The 12,231-nt window shown below is 40.8% G+C and overlaps 1 protein-coding gene and 1 long non-coding RNA gene across 2 annotated transcripts in view; one reads left to right on the top strand and one right to left on the bottom strand.

Annotated features, from left to right (window-relative positions):
* The window catches only part of LOC113456078, a 45,384-nt gene extending 33,279 nt beyond the window's left edge, over positions 1 to 12,105 (top strand). The window contains exons 3-5 of the long non-coding RNA XR_003376946.1: positions 10,590 to 10,691; positions 11,049 to 11,171; positions 11,298 to 12,105. This is a non-coding gene — a long non-coding RNA (uncharacterized LOC113456078). The remainder of the gene's footprint in view (positions 1 to 10,589; positions 10,692 to 11,048; positions 11,172 to 11,297) is intronic.
* Positions 1 to 12,231, bottom strand: part of Iqch (IQ motif containing H) — a 136,227-nt gene that overhangs the window by 93,802 nt on the left and 30,194 nt on the right. Inside the window, exons 6-7 of the mRNA XM_013346489.1 lie at positions 6,535 to 6,618; positions 2,578 to 2,753 (exon numbers count right to left, since the gene is read on the bottom strand). Coding sequence (XP_013201943.1) covers positions 2,578 to 2,753; positions 6,535 to 6,618 — 260 coding nt within the window. The remainder of the gene's footprint in view (positions 1 to 2,577; positions 2,754 to 6,534; positions 6,619 to 12,231) is intronic.

Below are 12,231 nucleotides of genomic sequence, written 5' to 3'. Positions count from 1 at the left end.
TTCCTCCCAGCGTTCTGCTCTGTTTACTCCACCCACCTATGTTCTAACCTATCAGGGCAAGCAGCTTCTTTATTTAATTAACCAATGACCTTCCTCCATCAAAGTGAGATGTGAAGGTCTGTGGGTTAATGAACTGTGAAGATGGAAAAGTAGATATTTCAGTCAAATTCAAGATCTGAATACCTGTCCAGCCAGGGTACAGTTCTGTCTCCTCTAGATATATGTATCTCTGTCGACAAGTATTCTCTCTAGCTCCATGTCTTTCTGGGCATGTCTGAGTCTTCAGGCATGATGGCACCATAGTATTATGTTCAGTAGGTGTTTAATAAAGATTCAGATGTCAGTGAGGGTGGCAGAGGACATGCTGTTGACCTCAGGTCTTGTGAGATCATTTAGAGAAAGCCAGCATTCTCACTTCCAGATAGCAAAAAAACCATGCATGACAAAGATCTAGAATGTCCCCAATGCCCTTCCTTATGGCTATGTTCATTTTTACCATCACTTATTTCTTATTTTTGACTTGAGACAAAGATAGTTGTTTAGAATGTCCTCATAAACATTAAAATGCTTCAAAATAGACACGATGCCTTTTATACAAGCACACTTCCCATGACAAATTCTAGTTTATACAAGCACACTTACCATGACAAATTCTAGTTTTACATAGTAACTTGGAGAGATTCACAAACAGATTTTTGGCACGCTTTAAAAAATCTCCTCAAAGCCATCCATTTGGATGAAAATCAGCACTGACAATCTCTCAGACCCATTAAAAAGAAATAAAGCAATAGCTAAACAGAAACAGAACTGATTTGAAAGCGAGAGCTTAATTTTTGTGTTTTAAAAAGTTGATTGCCTATGAGTGATTAATCACTCAAATAATTTGAATTTAAGCTCCAAACAGCAATATTGAGTACTTCAAACCTTACCTACCTGTTTCTGCTCACAACAATGCAGACCTGCACTGGCCTGAGCTCAGGCTGTCAAGGGTGCCAGCTGCCTGGCTCTATCCTGGAAGCGGGAAAGGGCACTTCTAGGGCAACCTTTTCAGAGATGAGGACTATGAACTTGGAGAGGACTTTGGAATTACCCAATCCATCATCCCCTTTCATAGCTGAAGAGCAGAGGACAAGGAAGCTAAGGAGGCTTGCCCAAGGCCACTGAGTCATCCACAAACAAAACATCATTCCCATGTGTAGTAGAGACCTAGAGGAGACAGATTTTTGTTCACAATCTGGCCCTACCACAGACATTGAACTAGAAAATAAATTTTGGTTTTGCAGCAATAAAAGAAAAGCATTGATTTCTGTGTTGCCGCACTGCATGAGGCTCAAATGAGAAAATGCATGCTAAGAATCTGATAAATGTTACTTTATCCACTGTCCTTATCCTTGCCCATGCCTCTTCAGTGTCTACAAATATTTCAGATATGTGCACACTCTACCGGCAGCTACCAGTGTTAGCTTGAGTTTCTGGCTCTGAGACTATCAACAGTTTAACTAAACAAATACGGGTTTTGGTGTTGTTCTTCTTTGCTTCCTAACATCTACATCAGCTGTGCCATTGAGGGCATGGGATCTTACGTTTGATGGAGGGTATGAGAGACCCCAAGAGTATAAGTAAGTTGTGATCGTTGGTACTTGTCCTCCCCTCCACAGCCACATGTGCCAATGAAGCAAAGCTGAGCAAGCACTCTCAGGAATACTGAGGCGTCCTCTGCGTGAATGCCAAAGGTGCTTCACTAAGCAGACACAAAGCCAAAAAAATGCTCCAAGCACTCCTCCCTGCAGCCTGGGCAAGTTTACTCTTTCTCAGTTTAACCCCTTCCCTGCCACTACCTTCTCTGATGATATGAAGAGAGCTGGCTATGGTGTTCCTCATCTGTAAATGGAGGTGGCTATCTATTAGCAAATGCAGAGTCTTTTTTAAAACAAACGTCAAAATTGTATGGCCCATTAGATAATAAAATGTGTGTGGGGGGGGATTAGATGCTGTTTAAAATGTAGAGAAGCCCCTTTCAAGTCATTTGTTGTACTGCCTTGGACTAGAACTCTTGTGCAGATGTGAGTTCATTCTACCCACTAAAAATCAGTACGTTCAGATGTGAACCTTGTTCATACAGAACCATGTGATGTGGAACATCTGTTTCTAAAGAAACCAAAGTATGGAGTTACAAGGAATACCTGTGTGAAAGTCAGAAATTGAGGCCCTGGTCCAGTTTCTCTTCCTGAGTCGTTTTATGCCTACAAAGGCCTGGCCAGCCTTCCACTGTCCTGGTAAACTCCACGTAAATTAAGAAAAAGGGTGATGAATGTTATAAATCTACCTATTTGATTGGACCTCCCTGTATCTGCAATTAGGCTTCAGCCACAGAGAAACTGGGCAGGGGCAGCTCAGCTAAGTCTGAAGTTAAACTGTGGTATTTATTTCCTACAGTCCAACTAGTAGTCTAATCAGCAAAGCTGTTAAATTTGCAATAATATTTCACTGATGTGTACCAGAGCGTGGCAAGTTATAAAATTTCCAATTTAATTTTACTGCATCCCTGAAGCCATAGTAATTAGAAGACAAACTCACAGTGAAGATGTTTACAGCTTCAGGGGTGATGATTCTGAACCTGTTCTGCAGGTCACTCCTATCCTCATAGAACCCCGATTTGACAGCTGCTTGTAGACTCAGGAGCTTTCTGTAGTACAGCCTTAACTCATCATTCATAGGATGGGAGCAGATGTAGATGACACTGACGTTGGCATCTAGGAAATAATGGCCACAATGTTAATTACTGATATAAAGGTAAATGACATGATGAACTCTGGCATCCAGTTGCGGTTACAGTAGTTTAAAACAAAGAGCATATCCAAAAGCCAGGCCAGAGTTAATTTAGATTGGCTTCACATGCATCTCGGCAATCTAAAGCCGCCCTTCTGTACTCTGTCATTTCTCTAAAGAAAAGAAGATACCATCAACAAAATATGGAAGACTGTGTGAGGGGACATGGAATAAACTTTCAGATAGCGCACAGGGATCTAACTAAACCATTTCCTTTAGCATCATTGGGAATGTTCCATTCAGGCCGGCAAATTAGAAAGCAGAGCTATTAGCTTTAAAAAGCCAATGAAATTTCAGTGGCATTCTCTGCTTGGATTAGACGGGGGCAGTTCAGGGAAGGTCTTGACAGAATAAATGGGCTGATTATGACCAGCAGTGATTCCTTCAGGAAGCCACCCTGTCCTGGCTCCGGTCCCAGAGAGGAATATATTTCTTCAGCAGCACATCTGGTGATTCCTGGTCCAGAGAAAGCACCGCCCCAACTGCTTTCTTCCTCAAAATGTTCTTAGCACACACATATAAAAAGTCCTAATTGAATATCTGGTCCAAATGGGATAGTGAGATGAGATTACTCACTCTGTGCTACAGAACATTTTAAGAGCATATGGATGGAAATTTGCATCTGATGGAGCCATTAATTCATTCATAAAATAACTAACTAATGTAGATAACAATAGGAACAAAGCACTTGGCTCAACACTCCGGGAAATCTAGAGATCAAAGTGCTTTTGGGAAGCAACCATTTCAAACACACAGGTCAGACCAGTTTCTCAGGGAAGTTCAGAGGAGGGAGGGCTGGAAGCGTCACCTTGGCTGGCTGGCAAGGTCAGAAGCTGTTTCCAGACTGCTTTGTTTAGTTTGGCAGAGTACACAGCACACAGGCTGATTAAATTCTAGTTTAGCTTTCTAGGGCCCTGGGCACATTATTTTAACTTTTCTAAGCATTGGTTTCTTCATTTGTAAATGTGGGGCTGAATCACTGAGGCATAGAGATCTGGAGTATTAAATGAAAAGAAAAATATTCTTGGTACAGTATCAGGCACACAGGAAGGGTTGACCGAATGGCACAGCCAACAGTGACTCTCTGCCATGCCCTCTGTGCCTGGCTCATTTTGATCAATCCCTTGATTTAATATGAAGAAGTAGTGTCATCTGCAGTCTCTGATAATTTTTCAATCTATCAATCCAAGCTTTTTCATATTTTTTTCCTGAAATGGGGGTCTTATGTAGCCCAGGCTGACCTTTAACTCACTATGTAATAGAGTCTAGCCTCGAACTCCTGATCCTCCATCTCCACCTCCTAAGTAGTGGTGTTGTAGGTTTGTATGGTCAGGTCAGGTTTATTCAGTGCTGGGGATCAAGCCCAAGGGTTTACACATGCTAGGCAAGCACTCTCCCAACTGAACTACATCCTCAGCATTCACCAAGCTCCTTAAATTCTCTATATCTTTATCCAGGTCACAGTACAGTAGACTACATAGGAATTACTCAATAAGCACCCATGGTTGGCTGGGGTTGGCTGGGGGTTCAGAAGAATGAAGAGGTTTAGATGGTTGACTGTCCTCCTCACTTAGTGACATGGCAGGTACAAGTCTCTCCTTGTGGAGACGGTGTCTTTTAAACTGGCCCAAGAAAAGGCTGGTAGAGGTGCTAAATAGTTAAGGGCTCCAATTTTATTTTGAAACTAGATTGCCATATAAACATCAAAATAAATTAGCTGAACAGAAAGTAATTGAATACCTTGTATCCAATTGCTGACTGATCACATTAGTTATTGCTAGTCTTGTATTTGGGGGAAGAAACTAGTGTCTTACCAAACTAGTAAGTCTAAAAACCAAATATAAATATGTGTTGTTATTGTGTGTGTTTAAGAAAAGCATAAAGGAATAGGATATAAACAGAAAAAAACAGCTATAGTAGCAGAAAATGAATTTTACTTGGAAAGAAATCTCTAGGGTTCAAATAATAAGAAGTCAGGTCGATAGTGTCATTTTTCTTGTTCATTTCTGTCAGAGCTATATGTATCCCTAACTCTAATATCCAGTGGAGTGGGAGTTCACTGTGAATACAAACACAATTACTTGACAGGCAGTTATGGAAAGCAGCTGCTATGAAGATGGAACTTTCTTTGATTGGTAGGGAAAGTACTATCTGTGGGGCCTCTACCTGACCATCCTGACATCACAGCCCATATCCAGTGGCAAGTCTTAGCGGTCTGATCAGATTATCTTTATTTCCCTCCTGAATAAGCAGGAAAACCAATACCTCTTACTAGTAATTAACAGAATAAAAGAAGTTTTAATTTTCCTCCCAGGTCATTTATCATTTCTCCTTTCTTTTTCTACTTTTATTTAAAGCACCCATACCTTCACTAGCTCCCTCTACCCTGACCTCCTCCTGAAGAGGCTGTGTGGTCACACTGCTGTGTCAGAATGCTAATGTGCCAGAAAAAGGCACACTCGCCCAGAAATGGCTGGAGTTGCAAATTTTTCTTTGTAGGCACAGACTGAATTATTGGATTATCAAAAATAGTTGCCTAATACTTTTTCTCTATAATGAGGAACTTCTATAAAGATACTCCTTTGTGGTGGCTTGTACTATATATAGAAGGGTATATAAAAAGCTAAGGAAAAAAATTAATTCAAATAAATCAGAGTAAAGTCTGCCCTCTGCTGCACCTCAGTGGTCCCAGCCAGCCAGGCTGTTAGTTGAAGAGCGCAGCGCTAACAAATCAATCTCACATCACTGAAGGGCTTGTTGCTGTGTAATGCGGAAGCGCAGCCTGTGCGCCTAGATAACAGATGAAAGCAATTATGCATTATTATTTTAGGACACTGGAAATTTCTAGTACTGATGTATTTTTGTTACCAAATGGCATTTATAAAATAATAATGTTGTTGAAATATCTATGAATCATATAAAGTATGTCATTCCAGGGATCCAGCTCAGCTGGCCATTGATAATATAAAATTCTTCCTCCTATTGCTTAAATAAGGGCCAAAACAATTATATTTTAACAAAACAAAGAAGTCCTTGTTAACTTCTAAAAATTCAATTTTTATTTAACCCTTAATCTGGGGTCAGTTCCTCACAAACTGACTGATGTTATTGCATGTGCTTTGTAATCTGTATCTTTTCTTTCAGCCAGGTTTGCAACCTGACCTTAGCAGTCATCTATTTTCTCTCCTGGATCCAGTCTAAGGCTGAGGGCTGACTAAAACAGTACCAGTTTAACTTTTGTGAGGACATTTCCACCTGCCTAGGGCCTGGATTTCTAAGAACTCCCACAAGGCACTCCATGTTTTCTGAATCTGTCTTCGCTTCTCTCTTACTCTTATAATGAAAACACAATCTTCAGTCTTCCTACTGCTTGCACAGAAGACAGGCTAGACAATATTGACAAATAGAGAGTTTTGACCCAATTTGCTGGACGGAATCAATACATCAAAATGATTTGAGTCTATCAGAGAGAAACTGTTATTCAAAAAAGAATTTAGAAAACTATCCAAATAGTAATTGTTTAAACATTTTAAAATTCAAGTTGACTTCACTGTAAGCCCATTACTAAAACAAAATAATTATTTACCTTGCAAGTAGGTTAGAAAGCTAAGTTCTTTCCTTGTAGAGGGAGGGGAAAAAAGAAATATTTACCAATATCTACCCAAAAGTTGCAGACAGTCATTGATGTAATGCTCTTTACTGTACCTAGGATGTCACACAGCCTCCCCAGCTGCATGTTCTGCTGTATGTCCAAATCAGAAATGTGTTTTCGCACAGGCTGGGCATATCCTAAAAGGCAAAGTGTCAAAATAGAAACAGTACATCAATATAGCACACATGGGAATTTCAAAATCTCACAGTCTGCAAAATGTCTCCTCTGAAGCATCTTGCGGAAACAATAAAATCCTAAGAACGCAGTCTGCATTTCTCAAGGACTCAGCATGGAAGATGTGCTACATGGCATCTTCTGCAACAGAGGTTGCTATTCTTCCAATACCAATCAAGCCCCCGCGAATCAAGATCACAAATGCATGGAGCAAACATCTGACATTTAACAGAATGTTCAGAAGGACGTCTGAAAATGTTAGGGTCGGGTTTAAGGGATTGTTTTGGCTTTAAAATCATGCCGCACTTTGAAGTTGGGTCCCAGAATCATTCTACACAGCTCAGTCAAAACCCCTTGCTGTCGGAAGCATGTGTTTAAGAACTCACATATCAAAAAAAGCACCCTCTGCTCCCGGTCAGAACTTTTAACCTTCAAAGGGCAAGAAAGGTCAAGGCATTTACTCTGTCGGTACTAAGAAAGTCTTGTGGTTCTTTTTTTTTTTTTACTGGAGACAGGACAGAGGGAAAACACATAAGTGTTACCACTGCCCAGAAATACTCACAAAATAAGTAATAACTTCTGCTTTAATGTCAGGCCTTAAAACAGTGGATCCAGACATGAACTCGAAAGACATGTATCCTCACAGGTAGGCACGGTTGCTTGTTAGGAATTCAAGAACCAAAGGTAGAACTTTTTTAACAACTAAAATAACTTGGCATATTTTGAGAGATGCTTCCATGCCTCCTTGTGGTTACTGAGCCCAAACACATGTCTGTGTAACTGCTTTAGAAAAAGGCACTTTATAGACAAATGCAAGATGTGACACACAGTTCTCTTTCAGCATAAGGAAAACTATAGCAATTCAGGCAATGGGGCTCCAGACCAAATGAACACTGATAATTGCCTCTTTGCTTTGATGTCAGTGTTTAAACACCAGACAACATCTGAAAAGCAAATGAGTTTACGACTCATCTGAAAGTCTTTGTTTTATGCGTACGAACCTAAGAATAAGAGAGACAGAAGGACCAATGAGTGGCTGGAGTCATTTTAGAAAATAGAAAATGACTATTAATTCTCTAATAATTTAGAGAACCACTGGACATATGAAAGTGAACAGAGGTAGATACAATTTCAATGTTGTTAATATGCATTGATGTGATATTGTAACACTTAAAATTTTGTGTACTATAGTTGCACTGTCTACACACATCTACATTCAGGAAAATGTCTTAAAAGACATATTAGCAAATAACATATATTGAGGTCATAAGAAGAAAAGGGAGATGCTTAAGGAATAAAGTGTAATTTAAAAACATATCTGAGATCATTCCATGACCATATCTCTTTCAAGGTCAAGAGGCAGCCTGAGATTTCTAAGATGATGTCCAATGTAAAATGTAAAAGACGTTTGATCACTTGGTAGCCATATGTGCAGTGTGTGAGTAGGTGTGTTTCATTCACATGTCTGTGGTCAGTCTTCCAACAAATAACCTGGCACCTCTGATCAAGGATACATATTAAACATATATACAGAGCTGTGAGGACTTGTTACTTATCCTTCTGCATACACCCACTTTCTGTTAGCAATCTCACATTATTATAGAGAACCACATGAAGTAACAGATATGAAGACATTTTGGAAATTTCAAAGTAGGTATTTTAATGTTATGAAGTACGGGCACTTCCAAAGCACAGGACACGTTCTGTGATAACCAACGTGGACACTCTGTGACATGTAGTGTACACACCAGCAATAAAACAAAAGTTGGGAGGCAATTTTTCAGATTTATTTTTATTTACATATATGTATGCATATGTGTGTCTGTGTATGTTACATATATGCAGGTACCCACAGAAGCCAGGAGAGAGCATTGTATCCTGGGGAGTCACAGTCACAGGTGGCTATGAGCTCCCTGCTGAGAACTGAACTTGAGTCTAATGCAGAGCAGCAAGGAGCAGCAAGTGCTCTCTAACTACTGAGCCATCTCCCCAGCCACAGGGAATCAGTTTTTGGTTTTTGTTTTGTTTTAAAGCTAAGTTTATTTTTATATTTTGTATATCCATGAAGTAAATGTGTTGATAACGTGAAAACTCTTAACAATCCTGGGAGCATAGGTTAAGTACAATGGTGACTTTAACCAGACAACGATCATCAAGGATTCTGGGGCTTCTGGGAGTTGAGCAGCATGTCCTGTGTCTGAGACATCATACTTCAGAATATAATGGTAAAGGTATAGTTAGGTCAAAGGTCATTAGGAAAACCAGGGTGTGTCTGATAAGCCATCAGCCTCAACCTTCCCCTGTTACAGAGGAGGAAGTCAGGGATTAGTGCTCTGTCCAGGATCACCTAAATCTATAAATTCTTATGTATTTCAGCCACTTCATGTTTTGCTCTTATGACCAATTTAAATAAATAACATACAAGAAAAGATTCCCAAATAGTAGCAGAAATAGACTTTTTATAATTTTTCCATGTTAATTTTCTATTTTTGTGATAGGCATCTTAATACCAGAACATTTGGATATGCTAAGTAAAATACAGTTGTTAACCATTGACCTCAAAATAAAGAGACAAATCTGCGTTTTCTGGCTACACCTGGTGTCCTTAAGACTGAAGGGGGGGGGGCTGGAGAGATGGTTCAGAGGTTAAGAGCACTACTGCTCTTCTAGAGGTCCTGAGTTCAATTCCCAGCAACCACATGGTGGCTCACAGCCATCCATAATGAGATCTGGTGCCCTCTTCTGGCCTGCAAGCATACAGACAGACAGAACACTGTATACATAATAAATAAATCTTAAAAAAAAAAGAGTAGGAAGGGGGGCAGAAGAGTAGAAAGTTAGGGATGCCATAATTCAAGAAAGGCACAGGGCGTTACAATATACTGTCAGCCTTAAAGATTAAGAACCTTTGTGAATTCCTCTGTGGGTAATGTCTACAAATTTGAAAGGAGCCCTATTTTCTCATCAGGCCTCCAACAAAAACCACAGCTCTATTGGAACTTTTATTTTATTCCCCTTTAGACCTCTGAACCACTGCTCAGCTTGTGTGCAGGGAACTGAGCCTGCTCTATGTAGCAGGAAACACTCCTAACTGCTGAGCTGTCTCTCCAGGTTCTGTTTGCACTGTTTTTGGACACCAATTCTATACACTGTCTATCTCCCTTTGCTTCCACTAAGATCCACCCTTCTCAGCCATCCTGCCTTCCTTTTCACCTTTGACTGAAAGATGAAAGGGCCAAGATCTCTGGCACATGCTATGAAATCATAAATGTCCCCATCATTAATATGTATTAATATGTATTTCCTAACCTCAGCTGAGCCAAACTAAAATTCTCAAAAGGAACTTAATTTAAATGTGAGAACATTATTATTACTATAAGCACAAAACTATCCAAATACAGCTTCTTTTTATGATAGGCCCTGTGTCTCACTACCCTTTCCTTTTCTTTCTTCCTTTCTCTCCCCAGTCTTTCCCTCCTTCCTTTCTTTTCTTTTTCTTTGTATATGGTGTATATGTGTGTGTGATATGTGTGTGCCTATGGGGGGGCATAGGCCAGAGGTTAATGTTGGCTGCCTTCTTCTGTTGTTCTTTATTTTATAAGACAGTGTCTCACTGACCCTGTGGCTCACAGTTTTGGCTAGATTGGTGGTCAGTGAAGCCCTAGGCATCCTCTGTCTCCACCATCTCTCCCCTAGTCTTGAGTTGCAGACTTAGGTCTTTATGCAGGAAGCCTTTAGATGCTGAGCTATCTCTCCCCACCACCGCCGCCACCACTCTGCTGTGTTCTTGGCCTCTTTTTGCTGTCATTCTCTTGTATGCTTCATCTCCACTTTTAAAATTCTACCATTGTAGGGAAAAATTTTAATTTTACCATAGTAGGCTCCTTTGATTTCTTATTTACTCATATAATCTGTCTCTCCCCCATCACTCTAGCTCCTGTAACCAGACCACAGCCCAGAGAGCAGACACTTGAGGAATCTACAGCCAACCGAGGAACAAAACGTGCCTGACGATCTTGCCTGACGACCTAGTCACGTGAGCCTCAGTCCTTCCCTCGTGTGTTCTCTTCACCCCACCCTTCCAACTCCTCAATTATCTTCTCTAGTCTAGAGAATTTGTGGTAAGTTCAAAGAATGACATGGTAGTTGTGTAAGACTTTCAGGGTCTTTCCCATAGAAAACCCAGAAGTGGCAGAGAGGGCCCTGTTTCCCTCTTCATTCTGGAGAAGCCTGCTTCCTTTCCTATGGCTCCTGTGATCGCCTGCAAACCTTTCCCAGCTGTTTTTTGTTGTAGTTGTTATGTTTAAACAGGGTCTTTCTACATATACCTGGTTGGCCCGTGCAGACTGGGGTGGTATTGAACTCACAGAGATTTGTCTGCCATTGTTTCCAGAAAGCTGGGATAAAAGGTGTGCACCACCATGGCCAAGTATTTCCAGATTTCCAGAATGTTCCATCTTGCCCCAAGTAAGTACTTGAGCACGACTGTCCCACTCCACATCAAAGGACGACACTGGTAAGCTGCCTCTCTCTAAGTCATTCTGCTATTTTGATCTTTCACTAAATCTATGATGTTCATTGTTGGTTTCTCTGTACCCGCTTCTGCTTTCCCCAATGCTATGCTTTCACAAACACCAAACAGGTGATGCAAACTGCTTCTTGGCAACGAGAAGACTAGTTCTTCTAGCACTGGCTTTTCTTTTGGCGCAACCACAGAAATTAAGAATGCAGCCAAAGGTGGCTGAGACAAACTGGATTGCCTACCTGGAAGGCCTCCACTGTAGGAGCCTGTCACATGATGTTGATTGCCCGGTGGTTGACTCTAAGCTCCTCCTTTCTTTAAGCACTCTCCTTTACAGTGGTACTCAAAGCAGAGGCGTTGAAGATGGCTCCTTCACTTCCAACCACTTGCTTAGCCATCCACATAAGTAAGATGGTCTGATGCAGTAGTTCCCCGTCTTTTTCCCATTTGGAACCGTAACTGGTGATGTGGAACACATCACATCCTACCAGTGGCTCACATTGTTATAACAGCTGTACTAGTAACTCCATCCCTTCTCTTCTCTCAAGAAAGCATGTTGGGTAGAAGCTGAGCAAGACAGACATTATTACAGAGGCAACCTGGAACTACTCCCACTGGTTACAAAAAGCATGGACATTCCAATAGTTAAAAATAAAAAGCTCCACATGACAGACCTCACAGATGACTGTGAAGGATCTGTTTCCAAACAGACTCACTGACAAAAGATGGCACTTTCTGTTGTTCCAGCTAAAACTCATGAATCTCAGATTATGTTCAGAGGCTCTGAGGGCACAGAGACCATTTCAGGGGCTCTCCAAGGTCAAAACTGTTTTCACAATTATTTTGAGAAGTTATTTGCCTTTTTAAAGGCAATCCGATCTACTCCTGAGAGAATGTTGAGCACCAAAGACACTCCACCTGGATCCTTTCTTCTTGGCAGAACTGGCCTTTGGGCAAAGAAAAGCCCATATCTCGACCACAGACAGAGATACAGAGTATCCATGAATGGATAAAACAGGACTGTCATGTCCTGCCAAGACAGGGTAAGATAGTT

This window comes from Microtus ochrogaster, chromosome 5 (genome assembly GCF_000317375.1).
Source record: "Microtus ochrogaster isolate Prairie Vole_2 chromosome 5, MicOch1.0, whole genome shotgun sequence".
NCBI classification, from domain to species: domain Eukaryota; kingdom Metazoa; phylum Chordata; class Mammalia; order Rodentia; family Cricetidae; genus Microtus; species Microtus ochrogaster.
This window is presented reverse-complemented; position numbering and strand designations above follow the sequence as displayed.